The 23,542-nt window shown below is 43.2% G+C and overlaps 1 protein-coding gene across 12 annotated transcripts in view; it reads right to left on the reverse strand.

The window, feature by feature from the left end:
• Positions 1-4,526: 4,526 nt before the first annotated feature.
• Positions 4,527-23,542, reverse strand: part of unm_hu7910 (un-named hu7910) — a 56,231-nt gene continuing 37,215 nt past the window's right edge. For all 12 annotated transcript variants that reach the window (XM_035413792.1, XM_035413803.1, XM_035413801.1 and 9 more), the window contains 12 exons: positions 22,352-22,393; positions 18,017-18,102; positions 17,474-17,560; positions 17,072-17,222; positions 15,962-16,098; positions 15,599-15,697; positions 14,854-14,943; positions 14,439-14,576; positions 11,193-11,328; positions 9,377-9,468; positions 8,802-8,935; positions 4,527-7,487 (listed from right to left, as the gene is read on the reverse strand). In XM_035413792.1, the coding sequence (XP_035269683.1) occupies positions 7,337-7,487; positions 8,802-8,935; positions 9,377-9,468; positions 11,193-11,328; positions 14,439-14,576; positions 14,854-14,943; positions 15,599-15,697; positions 15,962-16,098; positions 17,072-17,222; positions 17,474-17,560; positions 18,017-18,102; positions 22,352-22,393 (1,343 nt within the window). In that variant the 3' untranslated portion in view covers positions 4,527-7,336. The remainder of the gene's footprint in view (positions 7,488-8,801; positions 8,936-9,376; positions 9,469-11,192; positions 11,329-14,438; positions 14,577-14,853; positions 14,944-15,598; positions 15,698-15,961; positions 16,099-17,071; positions 17,223-17,473; positions 17,561-18,016; positions 18,103-22,351; positions 22,394-23,542) is intronic.

A 23,542-nucleotide genomic window follows, 5' to 3' on the forward strand; every position in this document is an offset into this window, starting at 1 on the left:
CATTTTCAGACTTGCGTTAAAAAGGGCAGATACAGAAGGGGATTAACAAGAGTTTTTTTGTTACTTTTTTCTCCAGAAGTTGGAATTGCACAAGCAGGAACCATTTTAAATCCTGTCAATTTGTTTTAATTCTTTAAGATGCCTCTGCTATGTGTAGCAGCGCAGGCCTGACTGTTAGTACAGGACAGGTCAAGGGTGTAGCTCAAAATTTTGAGCCCTATTTCAGATGTAGACTACCATTTTGGGGCTCTGGGTAGCCAGTTCCACTATTCTCCCCTCTACAACACCCCTGACACAGGAAGCCATGCCATTTCTTCCCTTGAGCACAGTGATCTCAGGCTGCATTCCTCATGGGAAATAGCTACAGCTGAAGATGAAATTAAATGTATTATTTAAAAAAAGAAATACAAATCAGGTGATGCATACTGTACAACCTCTGAAGGGATAACATCTCTAAATAAACTGCTTTGGAGTTATTTGGAGAGTATTTTCTCCCATTACACAATATTGGTGCCCTTCTGCCAGCCATTGTGAAGGTCATGAGAAATTTTCTAAAATATCTTTTATTGAACACAAAACTATCTGGGCCAATCAAAAGCATTAAATTGAATGTTTTTAAAAAGCTCCAAGAAGCGCCTAGAAGAAAAACTACCCCTTTACTAAATCAATGAAAGGGTTCAATTAAAGTCAAAGCAAAGAACAAATAATAATTCAGGGAGATTTCTATTTCTATGTGGCTGACTGAATCCGCAAATGATTTCATTGTTTAAGTGGAAATGCTAATGCTAACAGATGCAATGCTAAGTATATGTACATTTTCCAGCAAGAAGCAAGGGAGCAGCCCAATTAGTCCATGACTGGATATTATGCATAGGGCATATGCGAATATGCCAAATCCATAAGTGCAGCCTTTGCTAAAGGAAAGGGTAGAATTAGAATTTCTTCGAATAAATTATCCATAAAAATGGAATAACTCAGCAATGGAACATCATTCCTTGTCAATTTGAATATAGATAGAGCAGAAGCCTTATTTTAAATATTCAAATCATGGAAATATATGGGAATTTTTTCTTGGTGTTTAAATCCATATTTAAATATTCCTTGATTACAGCTTGTCAGATATAGCTACATGTCAACAATTCAGAACAGCAAAAAAATAAAAATAAAAAAAGAAATTCAGCAGGACTGACAACTGCTACAAAAGGAAACCAAAGAAATACCTACTGTAGTTTGTAATCTGTCAATCATGAGTCTGTTTTTCTTTCTCCAAGCACTGTGTTAATCTCACTCCACAAACCGATAAAATATGTTTTTATGCAACCCAGTAGAGCAATGATTCATTTAGTGCGTATGTTAGACCTCCCATATATTATTGTTAGGTTAAAGTTGTACTATTTGGATTTATAGCAAAGTAAAAATTGACAAATAAATGAAATACATTTCCAAACCCAATGCACGCTGGGATAGGCTCCAGCACCCCCCACAACCCTGACCAGAAATAAGTGGGAATAGGTGGATGGATGGATGTATTATTTTTGGGAATCCAATGGGAAAAACAGTAGTCTTTTCCTGATGAGAGTTCAGATGAGATAATTTGTTAAAGGAACTTAAAGTCACTTAAATTGTCATAACTGTCATAATGTCAACTACATGAGGAACATCTGGTAATAAGGCTGGGGGCACAGTATGGAGACTTTTGGAGTCCTCATAAACATCTGCTCTAAGGTCAGGGACAGGCACATGATACTCCTTAGGTTCTTCACTGCACCGCACACAAGCTAGGCTAACCCAACTGCTGCCATCATCCAGCAGCAACACACAGAGATGATCTGCATTTGACACTTCCACAAGCCACTTCCTGTAATGGCCACACATTGCACAACTGCCTTCTGCTTCATCTATACCGTGTTCTTTCAACAAAGGGAAACGCTGTCTGTTTAGAATATTCTTATTAACCTACACACCACAGGCGCCGTGTGATAAACTTTTCGTAATTCTCCCAGTGTCCATCACTGATGTTTCATGCATGAACGGGACCCCTGGACAATTTCAAAAACAGACTAACCCAAGGAAAGAAGAGAGAGGGAGCGCACAGAGCTTAGGAGCTGTGCAGCTGCACATTTAATGAACAGAGAAAAGACAGTATTGGTTCATTTTAATGTAAGCAGTCTTTTCCTGCATAGCTCTCATGCCTGTTGAACACCATTCTCTCCCTCTTCATAATAGCTGGGCTTAAGCCTATCAGTTCATTGTATGAATATAGCTCATTGCACAGCTTAATTATTACCATAGAAACACACAATATGGCAATTATTTAAATACATACATCAAGTGTGTTTGTAAAAACACACTAATATATTTCACTGCTATGTTTTTCTCATTCATTTCTCATCACCACTAGCACCTTATTTAAAGAAACGTGCGCAAGGTTTTTTCATATACTTATGAAACTTCCATTGTCATTAATCCTCCCGTTAGTTCTATTCTAATTATATTATGGCTGGCATGAAGTAATTTCATCCTGTTACTGCTTAATACATAACAACCTAATATATCTTTTAGCCACTCATGATTTAACAAATATCATATCAAGCCTACATATGTGATTATGAACTTTCTTAATTTAATAAGCAGCACTGTATTTATGATGGTCCATTTGCAAGTCACACAGCAATTTTTTTCAGTTTTTTTATTCATAATATATTTTAAATGATTCAATATTAAAAGGGGGCACAGCAACCATAATGTAGATGCTATCACACTTACCACATAATAGAATGGGTACAAAATATGACAAAGAAGCTCTCTCACAAAGAAGACCAATGCTATGCACTTCATCCATTAACTGCCCAGACTTCGAATACCAATGGGTACCAATGGGAAAAACAACACCAGCTTACAGACACTAGCTTCCTGTTATACATCACAGGACAATATATATATTGTTCTGTGAAATGCAATCTTTTTTTCTTCAAGTTCCCCGCGTTCTCCTACAGAGCACAGTGCCAATTTCAGTAATGCCTGTCAGCTTTCCACACAACCGTTTCATGATGTGCAACTTGTACTGAAGCCATCTACTGAACATTGGAATTAAAAAATGCGATGAATAGCTCTGCAAATTTAACAATTACAAGCCACTCTTATTTCTGTCATCCACATTATTGGCTCATTTTTTTTATACATACTTACAGCACTACAAACCCAAATGCTTCTGCTGCACAATGCAGCTCACATTAAAGCAGCACATACTCCTTACATTTTTTTTTATCCATAAAAGTCAGGACCTAATATAAATCTCATACAGTTACAAAAGCAAACAAAAGCATTAGACTGAAATGTTACTATGCTGTCTTTATACGACACAGGTTTTTCATTCTCAAATTATAGTGCCTCCCAGCTTAGAAGCCTATCCCTGATGAAATACTCCTCTGTGTCTTCAAAGCAAATCCCCTGTACAATAAATGTACATGAGAGACACAGAGTCACAATTAAGGTCCTCTACAACACATCTGCCTGAAACACATTCCCCTTTCCATCCAGCCTCCCTTTTCCCACTACCCCTCCATTTTATATACCATTTCATGCATCCCTTCCTCCGAGGTCCCTCCAGCCCCCTCCGTCCTCTGACAGAATCGCACAGTGATGAAATCATCTCCTGGTGACGCACAGGCGCTCGGCTGGCCCCGTGTGAGACACCAGCGCTCCTCTCTGCGTCGCATCCAGCGCCACATGCTCCACCGATTATAGCTCTGTCCACGGGCCAGCTTAGCTCCTTTCCCTTATTCCCTGGCCAGAGACGCCACAGCCGTGCCCGTCCCCGTTCTGATGCCATCTCCCTTTCGGCTCTTCTGCAGCGAGGCTTCGGTGGAATCAGAGCGGCACGTTCAGGGGCCCAGGGCCGGATTCGTCACATGCTGGGTTTTGGGCTTGCGGCCTGTCGAGGTCTGTGCATGCTGGGAATTTAGGTAGCAGTGTTACGTAGGGTTGAGCTCAAGGCTGACATGAGCTATGAGGACCACAAACCCCTTCTTATTGGCTATTTGTGTTAGGCGCTTATTAAGCTCTGTCAGCCCTGCTGTATCCGTTATCCTTTCTCTCTGTCTAGCTTCAGGTGCCTGTCTGTATGTCTGTCCCAGTGGCTGTAGGCTCAAAACACAAAGCGCAAGAAAAATTGTTCTCCTACACAGGGGGTTGGGCGGGGACAGGAACAAAGATGTGTGTTTTGCTTTTGTTATGGTGTCTGGAGCATTGAGTCATTGTGATGGGGGCAGTGTGGTAGTAATGACCTACTGTATGTGTGACAGTGCCAGAGCTCTGAAGGTGACCTAGCGCTAGCATGTATTGTGCTATGTAGAGCGAAGGGCTGCTTACAGTGTAATCAGTAGGGTAATGAAGCAGGGTAAAGCAGGGTGTGACTGTGCCTAGGACACTGCTGCTGGAGCACACAGAACCTTGATACAAATGCATTTGGAAAATGCTCAGCAAACTGGAGACTTAAATTTGGAGAACAGAGTCAGAGACTGATATAAGAAGAAACATGTTTTATTTAGTACACAGAGGTACAAAAATCAATAAGACTTTTTTCCCCACTTCTGAGAATTTCTCTTAAGAAAGCATTTAGATCCCAATACAGACTGTGAAGTACGAAGGCTCAGCAAAGTCTATGAACTTCAATCAACAAAATCCACAGTAACAGTTGAGTTTTACTTGGATGACAGATCGAGGCCCTGAACTCAGGACCACATAAGTTCTGAGGTTGATTTAACTCTGACTTGTTCTTATTTGGTAGCGTCCTTCTCATAAAAAGAAAGGGGGCATATTCACACATGGATGTGCAAACTAGTGGTGCTTATTTACGCAAGTGAGAAGCATTGTGTCACTTGTCATCTGAAAAAAGCCAAACCAATAAAACAGGACCTTTTTTTATGGTGAAGTCCCCTCTTCATCCAAAGAGAATGTAGATACTGCGAAGTTAAAATACCCACCTTACCAACCTCTCTATTGGCCACTGTCAGAGAGAGCCTTTTGCCATTCACTGGATTTTGCAAGCAATAGTAAAGCTACTTCATGTTTATGTCACTGTAAAAGCTATTCAGCCATAGAAACCATTTTGAGGCGACATCATTCAGTGCAACTCTAGAACAATTGTAAATCTTAATATTCAGACAATCCCATAAAGACAGCAGTGGCTCATAATGGCAACACAATGGAACACAAGGGAAAATAAATGAACCTGAAATCATGCATGATATAACTGGGAAATCAAAATGACTTTATAAACAATAAGACACTGTTTCTATAGATCAGTAAGGCATATGTACTCTAAATAAACCAGAGGCACTACATCCGCTGGCGGACAGGCAGCTCAAAGGTTTAGCAATCCCATGATTCCACACTGTCCTAGTAGGCAATGAACATGAAGGCAGTGAACTGTGATGTCACAATTAGGCATGACGGACATAAGTAAATTCCAAATGGGTACATTCAATGTATTCTTGCTAAATAGCCTTATGAAATCTGCTATAATAAAAGCATGCATACCAGTATATACAGTGAGTTCTATAATATTTGGCATTGGTTTCTTGATTTGGCACTAGATTCCACAATTTTAGTTTTGTAATTAAAAAATTTACATGTGGCTAAAGTACAGATTCTCAGCTTTTATTTGAAAGGAAATTTTTTTGACTGGCCTGGTCATTTACCTGATCTGAATCCAAGTGAACATGCATTTAATATGCTGAAGAAAAATCTTAAGGCAAGCAGCCCCTGGACCATGAAGATGATGTTCAGAGATGATACTCAGCACCTGGTGATGTCTATGTGTCACAGATTTCAAGCAGTCATTGCATCATTGCATGCAAAGGATGTGTGACAAAGTACTAAACACGACTACTTTCATTTACATAACATTAATATGATGCCTTGAAATGGGGGGGGGGGGGGGGGGTATGTATTAAAGAGTGCTGTAATGTCTACATTGTGAAACCAAAATGTATAAAAATACCTTTCAAATAATAGCTGAGAATCAGTATTTTAACAATGTTAATTTTTTAAATTACAAATCTAAAATTGTGGAGTACAAAGCCAAATCAAGAAAAAATGTCTTTGTCCCACCCAACCAATATGGAGCTCACTATAAATATACTGTGTGTGTAGTGTACATAAGATCTGTTAATCTATAGTAAAATATAAAATGTCTGAAATGTGTCATATATTAAATTATATTAGTATAACAGTTCTTGCAACTTCTGTATTTTTTCTCATTATTACACAAAGTGACAAAAACTAATATACTGTATATAATACAGGACACAAGTTTACATATATAAAATATATGTCTTATTTCATTTCATATTTTAACACATTTGCTTTTTTAAAGTTTCAAGTTTGCTTCAGCATCTTATGGGGATTATATCACATACAAGACAAAGGCACAAATTACATCAGAAATTAAAAGCAAACAACAGTTGGCAATGTGACCATTCACTTCAATATCCCGACCCAATATCTGTGCAACTCCTACATTTTTCCCCTCTATAAAAAGTAAACTATCACAACATGGAAAGTGCTCTACCATTGAAATATCTCATCAGTAAACATAATTTATCATGTGCTATACATGAAATGCAATCCATGACCCTTTTAAGTAGTGTTTTCATCAATACAAAAATTACGCATCTCTACAAGAAAGGACGGCACATAAATACAAATTTGCCCATGACAAGTAGAGTAAAGCGGTGTCTACTGAGGAAGAACGTGGTTTAGCATGACAATTTCCCATCAGCTAGGCTGTGGATTTCCTGTTCTATTTAGGCCTTGATTACAACTCTAATGCCAATGTTTAATTGTGAAGGGAATGGCGCACTGTGAAGGGATCATTTTCGCTGATGGCAGCAATGCACACTGTAAAAGGGCCCGTGCGTATGCAAGGCCACGCAGCTTGAGGCAGCAAATAGCCATTCCTCATCTTAGCAGCATCTGTTTTGGAAGGAAGGCTTTATGAAAAGTGTACCAGGCAGCAAAGAAATGTAAGAATCAAGTTACCTCTCCTTCCCTGAAAGCATAGAATGCGTGTAATGTTCTTCCACTGGGTAATTTGCATTCATTTCCCCTCCTTTCCAAACTTTCTATTCTATCATATAAAGTACCAATAACAATAATCAACAAGTAAAGCTGGTCCTGTAGGCACTTTCAGTAATTCACATGAGCTTCAGCTAACTCTACCCCAGTCCCTTGGACCCCCAGCATGGAAGCGATTCAATAGTGTGGGAGAAAAAATAAACAACAACATCGACAGTGTCCTTGACCTCAAGTGGAAACGGAGCAGCCCTGCGCCTTAGATGGGAGACAGCGTCTGTCTCTGGTACTGCGTCAGCTCTGGGTGCCACACGTCCACGATGAAGATCAGCCGGTAGCTGCTCGCATCCTGCCATACCTCGTGTTCAAAGGAGTCATCGAAGATCAGCACCTTTCCCTCTTCCCAAGCCCTGTGAGAGCAGCAGAGAGGGACACAGCGCTCGCTGTGTTACTTCATGGAGTTACAGTAGACTGGAGTTTCACTGTGCAGTACTGCATGCAATTACAGTAGATCTGTTGTTTGAATCTGTAGTACTTAATGAAGTTACAGTACATCAGTAGTTTAATTCTGTGGTACATGATGGAGTTACAGTATGATGGATGATACTTGTAAGCTTAGGGTTGTAACTAGGTAGCTGTTTCGCAGGTGACTTAGTTAATGCACCTGTCTTAACTATTGCTTGTATTTTTCCATAGACTGCGTTGTTGCTGTTCTCGTTTGTGTTAATCAGTTTAACCTTCAGGGTCCAAGTTGAACTATGCGGTTGTTCCCTGCACTTGGACTGGTACTTCTCTCTAGGGTTTTCGTCATACTTGTTCCTGGTTATGGTTATACACTTTGTTGTACATCGCTCTGGATAAGAGCGTCTGCCAAATGCCTGTAATGTAATGTAAAGTACAGTAGATCTGTAATTTCACTCTATGGTACTCCATAGAGAGTAACTATAAACCGTTACCACATTCAGATTCACTCCAACTGTATTACAGTAATTCATGGTGTTTTCACCCTGCTTCACCCTGGTGACATTACTCACATCTCATAACATCCACCCACAAACATACAGCAGATACTTTGAAATGTCAATAACTCTGGCCACTCCGTCATATCTCAGGCAACAGCGATGACTGAACACGGAGAGCCCCTGGGCCTGGGGCCGCAGAGGAGGACAAATGGCCAGCGACTGAGTCATTTGTTAACGAGACAGAGAACAGGAAGTGCCTTTTCTGAGGGGGCTGTGGAGGATTTACGGCCTTGTATTACCAAGTGCTGGTGAGGCAGCTGGCCCGGGGGCTGTTCATTATCAGACAACACAATGACCCCCTTTTCACATCAAAAGGGATGAGTAAGCATGCCAGGCCTCATCTTTAAAAAATAATCCCCAGGCTTTCATTTAGTCCACTCCTATAAGTACAATCAAGAATTCCTGTGACACATGGAATATCTGAATTATGTCATTAACTCGACATCTTTGTTATCCTCCTCTGACTACTTTGGCCAGTATATACTGTAACACAGGCTCTGTTGGGCTGTAGTACATGCTAATTAAAACAGTGGCAGAAGTTTAATTGTGGAGTCCAGGACTGCCTAAATAACCTAATATTGAGAAGTGCAAGGCTCTGAACCGAATAACAGGATTCCATGACATATCACAATAACTGTGGTTATTGAGAGGAGACCCCAGCCTATCAGAAAGCAGCTTGTAGCGCCGTGTAGCTCAGCTGACCTGGTCTGGTTGGTGCATCGGATCTGGCAGCCATTCGCGGGGATGACCAGGCCCAGGTGCATCCGGAGCCTGCAGTTGGTGGGTCCGGTGTGGGGCCAGACATGGGTGCCCGGCTGCATCACTGAGTACTTTATCTGCAGAGACAGGAAGTAGAGTTATAAACCCGCCCCTTCCTGCCTGCCCCTGTCAGTGCTGCTATCCCAGGGCAAACAATACTCAGACAGGCCAAAAAGCCCCCTGCCACTCTCAAATGATCCAAAGGTGGGTGGGCACGGCAAACCTGAATGGTTCACTTCACTTTTATTTATTTACTTTTTCTAAGGACAGAACTTCACAAAAACTACCTACTGTATGATACAGCTCTCCGGGAAAGGAGACAGTCTGAGCAGTTAAACTTCCCCGACCATTTATCTATTTTATGAAGCGGTGCAGGATTCTCTCTCTCACTCTATCTCTGTTTTGTTCAGCTTCACTCCCTCCCTCTCCTACCCAGGTCTGAGATGGCAGAAATGACAGATCGCTGCTCGTATTCAGACAGAGCGAAAGAAGATGCATCCCACGGGGGGCACGCGTACCTGGCCGCGCTTGCACCCCGTGGCCTCCGGGTAGCGGTCCAGCAGCGCGCAGGTCTTGGGAACGCTGCGGCAGGATTTCTCCACCTTTTTACCTGGGGGGGGGGGGCACACAGACACAGACGATCGCACAGCTGACAAGGCCATACGGGGAATGCCAGACCGCGTTTGCGTTGTGTGGTCACCGTAGGCAACGAACATAAACAGAGCCGAGCAGCACCAATGAGAAGAGTGTGAGGTGAAATGAGAGGCCGTCACTGGAGGAAAGTCTACAGCATGCAGGATATTCCTCAGCCACTCCACAGGGCTGAGGCTGGCAGCTGTAACCATGCACAGCTGGGGAACACAGTGCTAATATGAAGCAGATTAAATACATGCAGAATAACTCAGGGGGACCCACAGCATTGTACAAATGAAGAAGACAGTCTTGAGGCAGTGGAAACCCCTACCTCAATTAAATTTGTTTGGGTTGCCATCGAGCATAAAACAGTTAATGTTTGACACCTTTATCCAACAACGTCTACAGACTGAAACGCAGAGGAAAAAGTAACACACTACTGAATGGAAAAATGTAAATATACAAGAATTACAACAATCGGAGTATTACCAAGGATATATAAATGAGGCAGGGTGTATTTAAACTGAAAGTCTAACATCTGTCAATTACGAAATATGGAAATGTAAACCAAATATTCTTTTTTAAAGCGTTCTTAAGACCCCTTGGGACTCTACACCTCGGCTTGGGAACACCAGTGAATATCAATAATACATATCACACAAATTGATACAAACTTCAAAACAAAGGTGCAATTTCAGATAGCAGCAGGAACCCACAAGGGATTAAGTACAGTATCAATGCTTTAATCAGTGAGGATGAAAAATAAAACCCTTGGCTGACATACACCTTCCTGTTTTATAGAATCTGACAGGAATTAACAGCCGTTTGATTCCAGTTGAAGGAGATCTCATCAAGCTCTTAATGAATCAATTTAAATTTTAAATGAGCTATTGCCCAGCAATGAATGAGTCTAAACCCGTTGTGTGAAAACACTTAAAATGCGACACAGTAAAAACTACCAGAGCAGTCAGTTATGTGATCGCTTAAGAGACAGAAATGTATTAAAATAATCCAGGAGGGTACTCTGTTCATAATTTCAGTTTGCTTATAATGAAAGCTAAAGAACAAAGGTTCGCAATACCACTGAGGTGTTAAAGCACTGCAAGAAGACTTATAGCGAAAATAACATCCAAGATCTTACATGTACATAAACAAGCCTTTTCAAAACACGTTTAGCGAAACAGGCACGCTAAAAACAAAAGGCTGCGAAAAGGGTCGTTTAATGCATGCGGTACGGTTTAACCTTCATTGCTGTCGAGGCAGGTGTTTTCAAGAAAGCGCAAAAAAAGCTCATTAATGTTTCATGCACGTGATAAATCACTGTATCGCCATGGCCTCTCTAATGGAAGCTATTTCTGCCTGCCAATTAAGGCCACTCATGCTTAATACATAGAAGCAGCATCCACGCTTCTGACCTCTGCCTGAAGGGCAGACACATGTAAAGGGCACGGACGGCTACACACGGGAGACGCCTTTCGCCGTTAGAATGAATTATAAAGGCTAGCCAATCGCTCCCTAATCCAATAACGGAGGTGTGATATTTCAGAGCGGAGATTCACAGCAGCCGTTTGAATGCGTGAGCACGGAACCAGGGTGACGGCGAGCACGCGCGCATCCTGCAGGAGGAGCGTGGCGCGTGTCCCAGGCACGAGGACGGCAGGGCCGGGGCCCGCTGGCCGCTGAGCGGGGCCGTTACTCTACCTTGCTGCCAGAGGGTGAACTGGCCCCACTGGCCCTTCTCCCTCAGGTTCTCATCCTCCGGCACGAAGAGCCCCCGGCTGGGGTCCATCACTGACAGGGCCTCGTCCCTGATGGTCTTCCAGTTCTTCTCCAGAGTCTGTGGAAAGGACAGGGACGTACTGTAACACACACACGTGTGCGCGCGCATGCACACACACACACACACGCTGCACATTCAATATCCACTGTAGAATGGAGTACGGAAACAGCCACAAGCCACAATCACTGTTCTGCACAAGCACCTGTTTGTGGGCCATCTCTTGTGAGTGATAAATTTTACAGATTCAATTTTGTTTCTTTGACAGGGAAGAACATTGGCAAAAATAAAAAAATAAAATGTTTCATATATCATACAGTATGCTACGCAGTTAAAGCAGTATGTGTATTTTGCAGCGCATCCCATAAAAAGTAAACTCTTGAGAGATGCCGTGTTGTGACAGGGAATCATTTTGCGGAAGAGCCTGCAGTGCGTCTCTGGATCTCCAGGGCTATGCTAGCCTGCCCTGACATGGTGCTTGGTTATGACCTTTCACAGAACAGCAGGTTGGTATTCATTTTACACTTGAGCGACACATGCCCTGGATGCCCATGGCAACAGTGAGTCACGGCTGTTCCGGAGAGTTCCGCGCAGGCACTGAGGAACAGCACTTTCTGTCCCGGCGCTGCCACCCTTCCCCTGGAGGCGGTGCGCCGGCGCTGTTTTGACGGCTAATCCTCCTCACATTACTTCAGCATTGCGCCGCCGCGGGAGGCTGATGGGAACGGACAGCTCTCAGAGAGAGCCAGCCGGCGGCCCGAAGCCCCGCCGCCAGCCAGCCAACGCTAGCAAAAACAAAAACGGGCACGATGACCCGCTATTGTTCGGAGGCTTTGCCAACATCGGTCCCGTTGGGCGCGCGGTCTGAAGCAGACGGGAGCAGCTCGCGGCTCTGAGCGCAGGCCCAGTTGAGCTCCTGAGATCAGCCTGTGTTTTAAAAGCTTTTTTTCCTCCTCTACATGCTGATTTCCCCTTTCCCCACAGGCCTGGCTGTAAGAAAGCCAGATACGCTGCAAACACACAGCTCAGAGCAGTCGGGGGCATTCTGGAAGACCCAGAAGAAAGCTTTTGGTATTTAGGATATGCTTTTTGGCTCTGAATATGGTACTGGCTGACTTTCAATATGGGAACATTTTACTCCCTGTGAATTATCATTACAAGACTATGATATTATTGACTACCCACCTCACTTCATGTCATCTCATGATACAGTACATGGTCTAAAAGTATGTGGACACCTGACATCCAACATCTCATCCAAAATTATGGGCACTGATATGGAGTTGGTCCACCCTTTGCTGCTATAACAACCTGCATTCTCCTGGGAAGGTTTATAACTAGATGTTAGAGCACTGCTGCAGGGATTTGCTTCCATTCAGCCTGAAGAGCATTAGCGAGGTCGGGCACTGGAGCGATTAGGCCTGGCTTGCAGTTGGCTTTCCAATTGATCCCCAAGGTGTTGGATGGGGTTGAGGTCAGGACTCTCTGAAGGCCAGTTAAGTTCTTCCACACTGTTCTCGACAAAACCATTTCTACATGGACCTTTCTGTGTGCCCTGGGGCATTGTCAAGCTGAAATAGGAAAGGGCCTTAACTAAACTGTTGGAGATGCATATAATCGTCTAGAATGTGATGTGTGTATGCTGTAGCATTAAGATTTGCCTTCACTGGAACTGAGGGGCCTAGCTCAGACCATGAAAAACAGCTCCAGACCAAAGGGTGTCCAGATACTTCTGGTCATATAGTGTATGTATGGACACGTTATAAGGGCAGACAATTTTAATGAACAAATGAACAGTGACAAAAACTGGAACAGGTTCCTGCCTTTCAGGAATAGATGTCCACAAACACAGATGGATACTAAAGCTTTTCCCCAGCCCTTGCAGTAAGGACAGAATGAATCAAACAGGGACCACTAGTCTGATGAGCATGCTTTAGCACTACTACTGTCAACAAGACAAACACACATTACCACGAGGTCCAGAAAGATGCAAATCACTGATTAAGTAGACAGTGTACTGTATTTTACGTGAAACACTTTAAAATCCCTGTGGGTTCAGAGACACCGCATTTGTAGGACAAGCTAGAATTGCAACTGAATCCCAATTTATTTCCTACCGGAGTCTGATTTCAGTTCTCATCAGGGTAGATGCTCTACTGCTTTTTATGATACAGGAGACATTCATGATGTGAAAAAGACACTCTCCTGCAAAAGCCCATTAACAGTCGGATGAGGAACCTCACAGATTTCATATGGTCTGCCTGCTACCATAAAACATGTGCAATGCGTGTCAGCGGTTTAAACCCCAGTGTCTAGTGTGCATTGCTCGTGTTTGAATGATCTCATCTGAAAAGGTTTTATCATGGGAGCACATGGAAAACTTCTTATCCTAAAGCACTTGCTGCCACATGGACGTGAAATGTCCCCTCCGGCATTCCAACCCGTACCACTTTTTTATCAGTCTACAGATGGGTGTCACTGCAAATGTCAGCATTAAGCCTGCACAGAGACAAACATGACTATAGGACGCTGCCCTGAACTTATGCCTTGCGTCTTTGCCTATAAATAAAATGGCTCCACTGCGCCAGTGAGTCATGTTTCTGCTACTGCTACTGTAAACTTTCCTGAAGTTTGCCCTGGGAAAAACAAAGTTTTCTATTCTATACTAATCTATATCGATACGGAGTGCAACATGAAATTTCAATAGGGGTGATGACTAAATTCCAAAAAATGTTTTTTAGCTTTTTGGGTTAGAACCCTTAGGACCAGTTGAAAAGCCAACTGCGAGCCAGGCCTAATCGCCCAGTCAGTGCCCGATCTCTCTAATGTTCTTCTGGCTGAATGGAAGCAAATCCCTGCAACAATGCTCCAACATCTAGTATAAAGCCTTCCCAGAAGATGGGAGGTTGGTATAGCAGCAAATGTTGGACCAACTCCATATTAAGGCCCATAATTTTGGACGAGATGTTGGATGTCAGGTGTCCACATACTTTTGGCCATGTAGTGTGTGCGTGTGCGTGTGCGTGTGTGTGAAATATTCTTCCAAATGAAATCACGGCAGCCTGTACTAAGAAACAGATCAAATACATTTAAATGTTACGCAGCCCCAGAAATGATCGTGCCGCCGTGGGTTAAAAGCTCTGCTGTACCGCTGTGTCGCGGTACGGTACCTTGACGAGGTCTGTGTAGGTGGTCTCTCTGGGCGTCCACCACGGCTGCGCTTTCAGCCCGTCCACGTTGTACAGAGACCGCTGCCACACGGACGCAAAGTGCCCCCTCTGGTGCCCCAGCTCGTACCACTCGTAGGCCTGAACAGGAGAGCAGGGCAGCCGTTAGCATCCCCCACAGTCCCCCGCGGGCAGACATTCCGGCTCCTGCGCCGCCGGTTACCGGCACGACGCCATCCGCAGGCGCGAGGCGTGAAGTGAAAATGATTCCTCGTAAAAAAAAAATATATATATATAAAAACATACCGAGCCCGTTCATCAATCACCCGACCACACGCGGCATTCGCCTGTCACGACTCCGAGCGAGCGTGACAGTTATGGGAATCTGATGAAGAGGAGGGCGACCCCTGGAACTCACGCTGCTGTCCCCGACTCTCTGCAGCGCGTCGCCCAGGTGGAAGTAGAAGCGCCCGTCATCGGTGCCGGGGTCTCCTGTCTGCAGCCCCTCCTGCAGAGGACACGGTCGCGCGTGAACACAGCGCACCTCCCAATCTGCAGGCACACGCTTCAATATTCCACCTCAGTGAATGCGTCCGCAGCCTGTTTAGTGCTGAACTGCATGCATTTCCATTGTTTTATTGGAGAAATGAGCAACACACAACAGACAGTCATAGAGAAATATACAACAGTCATAAAAGCTTATTGCATGCTCATACAGGAGTATTACAGTTATTTTTGGTGCGCCCTTAGCATCCACTAATTCATTGCCACATTAGCCAAGCTTTCACTTAACCTAACATATTTTAACATAATGCATAATACATTTAAAAGCCATTTTGTAATGACTAATGGTGCGCAATTTAAAACGCGGCCATTAATCTGCAAGATATTTCACCCACAGAACGCAGTGGGGCCAGAATAGGTGCAAATGTATTCAGCGAATTAAACAATTAAGCCACCGGGGGAGCTGACTGCTATCCAAATGGGCTCCACTTTGCCTCTGCGGGACCGGAGATTGACAGTCCTTACTCTGGACTGACAGAAGCCCCTGCAGGCGCGCCTTCCCCACTTACAGCTGAGTGGCAGTCACGAGCACGGGCAGGCACTACCCACAATGCCCCTGGCCTGAGTCACAAATGGGCCGTTTCTCGCATGCCACTCACCCTGAGGAACGGGATGCTCTCCGCTATCATGTTGTCGGACTTAAGGATGAAGCCGTAGTGAACCTTGGCGAAGCCGTCATTCGGAGCCACGGCCAAGACCTGCCAAGAGGGTACAAGGAGGGAAGTGAGCTAAGCATCATAAAACCAATACCGGAATAATGAAACTAAAAGATTGTTCCAAGGACAAAGGTTATCGCACCTAAACCTCAGATAATAGCAAGTGTGTCGTAACATAATGTTCCATGTTGTCTTCTCAACCATTTTAGAACATTACAGTCACAACAGATGGCTAGCCTTAAACTCAATGACTGCTAAGTAAACTGCCCTAAATTATATACATATGAGCAATATTGAGCTACGCACCTCCTCATACACTCTCTTGGCATTCTTGTTGTCTCCCATAAGCAGGAACCCGACACCGAGGTCATTTTTCAGGGAAATGTCTTCCGGAAAAAGCTGCACCAACCATTCCAGCGTTGCCAGAGCTCCGCGCATGCGACCTTTATGCAAGGGAAAATCAAAACTGACTTATCAATGGAAAGAGCCACAGGCTGTCCCTACGCATAATATACACTCATATGCATACAAATACCATCACGACAGCTTGTGAACTTTACAACCAAACCATTTTTATTGCGTTCTTTTCAACACATTTTTAACCAGCTGCATTCGCTTTTTAAAAGTTGGTGCTACGGAATGGGTAGTTGAGCATGGGTAACAAGCCTGCCAACCAGAGCAAAATAAATGCTGAAAACTGATCGCTCTAGCTTATGTATTCAGTTGTTAGCCTCAGTCACATTTTCTCTTGCTTGACAGGCTGCTAATTAGGCATGCTCAGGTTCAGTGAGAAAGCCAGAGCCTTTTGTGTTGTCTAGTCACCTCAGCTCACAAAGCAACTGATAAATAAATGATTGGCGTAACTGAAGAGGTTAAACCCTCTTCCTTGACTCTAAAGAATTGGATCTGTAAGAAAGTCATGCACACAGCACGCCATATAGCACTGAGTCACATTTAAGATACTCACGTCACATACAGCATCACCGTGACTCATAAGATACTCACGTCACATACAGCACCATGTCTCATAAGATACTCATGTCACATAGAGCAGCACCGTGTCTCATAAGATACTCACGTCACATACAGCACCATGTCTCATAAGATACTCATGTCACATAGAGCAGCACCGTGTCTCATAAGATACTCATGTCACATACTCCGTGCCTTCAGTGCCAAGCAGCCATGAAACCCACCAGTAGGAAATCTTTTTACAACCACTACCACACACACTCTAGGGGACCAAAAATAGGTCAGAGGTACCAGAGGTACCATAACTGGGTCAAACGCCCACAAGAACTTAGCTTCCGAAGCAGTGGGATAAAAGAGAGAAGAATCATGGGAGCAAAGGCCTCAGTGACATCCTGGGGCCAAAAAGTCTTCCCAGCATGCAGAGGGGAGGTCGGTAGCACATACCCAGGAACTGCTGCCTCTCGGCGCGTCTCTTCAGCGTGGTTTTCACCAGGTCTGCAGGAGGGTCGGGCAGCTCCGCCACCTCCCTGTAGGTGTTTATGGCCTTCAGCAGGACCTCGTTACTGCGCACCTTCTCTGCCAGGTCGTCCTCGGACTGCGCAGACGAGACACAGGCCAATGAGTCTCACAAGTCCAGGAGTTCAAGTTGGTTTTTTAAAAAAATAAAGCACAGATAAAAGAAAATTCATGTGGAGAGCAGTCACTCTCTTTCTGAGAGCTGGTAATAAACCTGTCCATTCTTATGTAAGGCATACTGGTAGCACTGAAAACAAAAGGGGTGTGTGCGTCCGTTTTTGTGCGTGTGTGTGTGTGTGTGTGTGTGTGTGTGTATCGGTGTGTGTTTACCTGTGCTTTGCCATAGCGGGATCTTGGACTCTGGGGATATCTCTGCACCAGGCTTTCAAAAGCTCGTAAAGCCTCTTCAACCTTTCCCTGAGGTAAACAATGCAAGCCTTTCAGCACTAACCCTTCTCAGTCTGTTTCCATCGCTATCACCTGTGAATGACTGAACAGCATGCTCTATGCAGGAAGGTACTGCGGGAAAGAGTTACCACTGGACAAGGGCATCATGGGAAGGGCATTTTAGGGAGGGCAAGTGGAAGGGGTGAATGGGTCAGGAATAACTTTATTAACAGCAGCATACAATACATCTAATATCAAATTGAGATAAATGTTTAGAATGCTACATGCAAATATCGTTCATCCCCTGATCAGACTGTGTTAGGAATGAAAAAAAGTAATAACAGAACTGCAGTGACTGTAAGCTTGGCTCAACAAAGGAAGACATTGAATGGCACTGAAGCCATTGTAGAGTGATTTTATCAAGTGTGCACACTATCTGTGCAAACTGAAGAAAAAAATCTCTTGAAATCACTATTCAGGTCATACCTTCTTGCGCAGCTTTTCCGCTGCGTCGATCTCGGCCTTTATGGTTTTATCGAATTTATTCAGCAGCTTCGGCTTCTTCTTCTTAACTGAAATCAAAAACAAGCGATTGACACACAATAAGGAATGCTAAAAAAAACTGCCATTCTGTAAAATCAACACCTTGACTGAGAAATGAGAAAAAAATCCAAAGCAGAGATTCTAATAAACCAACTGGGCAGGGAAAAAAACTACTATAATTTTCATAGCCAAAAAGTACAAGAATAATCTGTCCAATGAAAATGAATATTTTCAAAAGATACTGCAGATATTGCTGCAGAGCTCATTTGCATACATAGACAGAAGGATGTACAATCCCTCAGCTATAAGACAATCCCACAGGTAAGTGTTTCTGGGGGATGTACATGGGAAAGCATAGTGTGACATTATGTAATGTAAATGTAAATGTAATGGTATTTTAAAATCCCATTGCATACTTTATTTCAGTAAGGGTTAATTATTTACTAAAAATATTTACTAAATTGCACTAAATTCATTCTATACAAAGGTGATATGATGAGTACACCATAACCACTTCAACATACTTCAAAGGGACTACATTTATGAAAAACCCACAACCGCAGAAGCATGTAGATCAACAAAAATCTTTTCAAAAACCGCCTTGACTTAATCTATGTTCTACACTGCGTTTAACTGTTAAACACACCGCTGATGTACTTTCTCAAAACGGCCATATTTCTCACTGCATTAAGCCTTTTTCAAATCTTGTAAAAACACACAACATTAAACAATGTTCCCGGCATCTGAGAGACTTCTAGCCCTCTGCACCTGAAGCACAGTGAATAAAAATGGCTCCCTCGTCGCAACCCACACACACCAGGCAGATCACGCCGCATTACTTATTCGTGAGGCGCTTGCATCACTAGGGACAGCCCACCAATCGTGTCGGAGTCTGACTCCAAATGAACTTAGCCAATGTGATTAATGAGCATGGGCAGCGTTTCAGAGAAAAAAATATGATAGCCAATATACCTTCCATTGAGAAGGCCCACATTTAATTGCAGTATCAAAATCTCTGTGGTGTAAAGAAGGGAAATTTCCTTTCCTTTAAACTACACGTAAATTTCACCCCTTGCCTCAAACGGAAATATATAACGAACAAGAGTTGGAGTACAGTGTACAATAAAATACATTTAGGCAACATACTGCAAATTTTTTGAGTTGGGCTATCATTTTGGAAAATGATAGCCCATATACAGAAAATATATGGAAAATATACAGCCACAACTATAAAAAAACAAAACAAACAAAAAAAACCCATTCTTTTAAATACAGTAAAGCATTCAAAATGGCCACTGGCAGGTCATGCACCAGTACCAGAGCATCTGCTTAAGAGCCCAGAGATTTCTTCCAGCAGAAAGCTTTTAGCACATGTTCCCCTGAGCATAAATCAAGAGGCAGCAAACCATGAAAATAAGGGAGGGCGACCTATCGATTACTGTGGAGAACAGACACGGCCCCACCAGAAGGGGAAAAGAAGTGCTGGTGTGAGTCTTGCGTAGGAGAAACTATCCTGTGAATCTTGTGGGGGTTGAGCTGGCCGGGGCATCTCCACACCCCACGCACGCACACACACACACACACGCCCTCACACACACACGCACGCACATACACACACACTCTCTCTCTCACACACACACACACACACACACACTCTCACACACACCTACACACACTCACATACACACACACACTCACGCATATGCACACGCACACACTCACACTCACGTACGCACACATGCACGCATTCACACATACACACACATGCAGACTCTCACACACACCTACACACACACACACACACATAAACACACACGCACACACACACAGCAGCTGGTCTTTGGTAAGACGCCTTTAATAAATGATGGTTTCGCTCCCTGTGGGGACCACTCAGTGCTGGCAGATGCACCCGGTGTGTTAAATAAAGTATGCAGTCTCCCATGCGTCCGTCGCCTGCATTTGGGTCATTACCATCCATCAGGTAAATGCTGTGCTTGCCAGCATCTCAAGTTAAATATTTACCTTGCTTGATTTGTGTTCATCCGTTGGTCACTGAACTGAATGTCGTTATCAGTGAGAAACACGCCACTGGTCAGATTGTGCACACTATGCACACCTTTATTGGTCGGTATTACGGGAAGTGTTTGTATAAAGTACACTGATACTAACTTTGCCCACAAGAAAGAGAAAATAAATTTTACATTTAGCTATTGCAAAAGTCTCATAAAAAAGGAATAGTTAAGAACAGCATGTCCGTATGCATCTGTGCAGGTATGTATATGTGTGTGTGTGTGTGTATGTGTGTGTGTAGCCATGTGTGTGTGTGTGTGTGTGTGTGTGTGGGAAAAGATGTTTGCCCCACCTCAAGAAGCACACAGTGTAATTATACTATTACAATGAATCAACGCAGCTACATGAATTCATTATTCATGGGAATACACCGGGCTGCAGACTGGGTCACACCAGGACATCATCAATTATACATACTGTACACATACTGAAAAAATACTATTCATTACTGGTGCCCTGCATTTTAAAACCTCACACTAACATTTCACATCTGTGCACTGGACTTTGTATCCAACTGAAATGATTATTAAAGTGACAGCATTCCCGGACAAGGAGTATTCCTCTAAATAAGGAATGGCTTCCTTAACTGCAAACCTTAAAGGCATGTGTACGTGTGGATGTCCTGGTGTAGCCTATGCTAACCGCTACATAATAATGATGAAAATATACGATTAAATAGTGCCTACAGTAAATCTACACATATCATGATATTTGACAGAAGAGGCATCAAATATGATGTCAATGAAAGCATGGGAGTCAGACTCTCTTTTCAGGTTCCACATAGACCCATTGTATATGCCTCACCAATAGCCAGGGCTTTAAGTGTGTACGCCATATTGCACCATCATAGTCAATCCCAGCATCCCTGACACCCCTGTCCGGAACATTCCTTAAAGGCACGGATTATGCAAGCGTGTAATGACCAAATACATCAACGCTCTCCCTCATTATCCTGTCAGAGCGCTGCTATATGGTCTGAGTTCCATTAACACTGAGGTTGGAGAAATGGGAGCTTTCAGAAGAGGTTAGTAAAGACAAGAATTTCCCACTTTAAATGAGCATTTGGAGTACCAGACATGAACAATAAAAAGAAGTGAGAAAAAACAGAAGAGCAGAACTGTGAAGAAGCCATTTCAGCCTACAGGTCTTAAAAGCATTTCCTTTCCTGCTGCAGGAAGTAAGTTTATAAAATCTAAAAAAAAAAGGGGGGAAAACACCAGTGCATTCAAGTGAAAATGGTTGCAGACATGCATAAGTGGTTTAATTATTGTTCATGTATACCCAGGGGCACTCTGTAATTAGTAAAAAGTAAGGGAGTAATTAAGCACTAATCACAGGTGAAGAGGCCAATAATGAAGTCCCAGAACAACCTCCTCTAATAGATTATAAATCATGTAACTGCCATTTGACAGAGAATAGATGGTAAAGCTAATGGGGCCATCAGGCCTGAGAACTAAAGATTCTTCCATAAAGGTAATTACCACTTCTGAACAGATCTACAGTCAATAATGTACCATGCCCACATATTACATAAATATATATTTTTTTAAGTTACATTTTTGATATTCCAAGTGCCTATGGAAGGGCTTCAATATTGAAGAACAGACCATTTATGCATGTGCTCTATTTCCTTTGTGCTGAATGTGTTTCAGTACTTTCCCACAAAACATTTACCCTTGGGTTCCTTTTTAAACACTGATCAGAAAACTTCAAAGTGATTTCATACTCAATTTGGACACTCCGTACATGACAAGTGAAAATAGTTAGATAAGGTGAAGTTGTATATTTTCAGAGAAAAGTCTTTAAACAATAGTCGCATTTAAACAGCCAGATCCAGTTTTAAGTGCAGCTCAGCAGCCACGAGAGGACATAAAAATTTGAGGAAGAATTACTGCCTAAATCCTTTCCAGCCCTGCCCAATCTCAAGGCTCGTAAAAGCGAGCAGAAACAGGATCTCTCATATGGAACTACAATTATCCAGCTTCCGAGACCTCCAATGGGCCTCAAAGACATGTCAGACTACGGTGAACCAAGGGGAAACATACTGAAACGTATGCCTCTACTGATAAGATCTAAAACATAAATTTTAGGAAATCCGAAAAGAGGAACCTTGGCGCCACCTGCAGGATTCCAAATGAACTGTTGAGCATTTCTGGGTCTTAGTGAACATATAACACCATCATTGGAGCACTACAGAAAAGCCCTTACCTTTCTCCTTAGGCTTCTGCTCCTGTGCGGCCTCAGCTGTTACTGTAAGACAGAAGGACAGTGCCATCACAGATGTGTAAACGCATCTGCACATCACAGCACAGAGGACCGGTAATAAAGCTCTTCGTTACAGAAAACAGCAGTCCCTCTGTTAATACAGATATGCTCTATAGCACACACTGTAATGCTAATGTGTTTTCAGTTAATGCAGTCTACCAATGCAGGTTTTACCAGTAAGACAAAAATGACTGCACTACTGTGACCATTTATCCCTGAAGCGGAGTTCCTCTGGACCAGCAACCATTCCTGGCCCTGGCGGGCCGCAGGGTCTGCTGGTTTTTGTTGTTACTTGGCACTTAATTGACCAATTAAAGCCGTCGCAGCATTAAAGCAGTTAACTCACACCGCCTGATTTCTCGGGTCTGAGCTGTCTGGTGATATTAAGGAGAAAACGGAAGCCAGCAGATCCTGTGACCTGCCAGGACCAGGAATGCAGACCATTGCTCTAGACCACCATGCTCTCAAATAGAGATGAAAACACCCCACAGGTCTCGAATATTCTATTAGCTGAAGATTTTTACTGAGCTGCAATTCCAGGATCCAACTAAAAATATACTATAATTTATGCTAAATCAATATTAGAGGTCAAAATGGAGATTGTCAGTAGTAAGGAAACAAAAAGTTGTGTGTGTCAGAGCATGAGGTTCCAATTAAATAGCAGCCATTTGTATATGTATTATCAGTAGATATATGCATTAAGCATATACATTTCAGATTCATGTTGACAGAATTGGTCGTTTTCAGATATTAATTGTATTTGCTGTAGGTAAGTGTACAGAGATTACGGACTCATCTTCACTCCACGGGGAATGTGCAGGTTATGGACAGATGTGTGGCAGTAGCACGTGGTCTGTTTTTTTCTCCCCGAGGACCTGTACCTGGTTCCGATGAACTTACATCAACCAATTACAATCAGACCTGTTTGTAATTGATTGACTGTAATCGACAAACAGATACTTTTCTGTGTTCTTGCCTGCTGTAACTGAGCCTGCTAATATGACCAGAAGGCGGGTTTTGGACTTTTTGAGAGTATTTCATTGGTCCCAATACACCAGACAAGATCAATCATATAAGTTATAATGGTATCCGCGGGGGTGGACTCTGGATACACCCCTTGCAAGAAACCACACC

The sequence above is a fragment of the Anguilla anguilla genome, chromosome 4 (genome assembly GCF_013347855.1).
Source record: "Anguilla anguilla isolate fAngAng1 chromosome 4, fAngAng1.pri, whole genome shotgun sequence".
Lineage (NCBI taxonomy): Eukaryota > Metazoa > Chordata > Actinopteri > Anguilliformes > Anguillidae > Anguilla > Anguilla anguilla.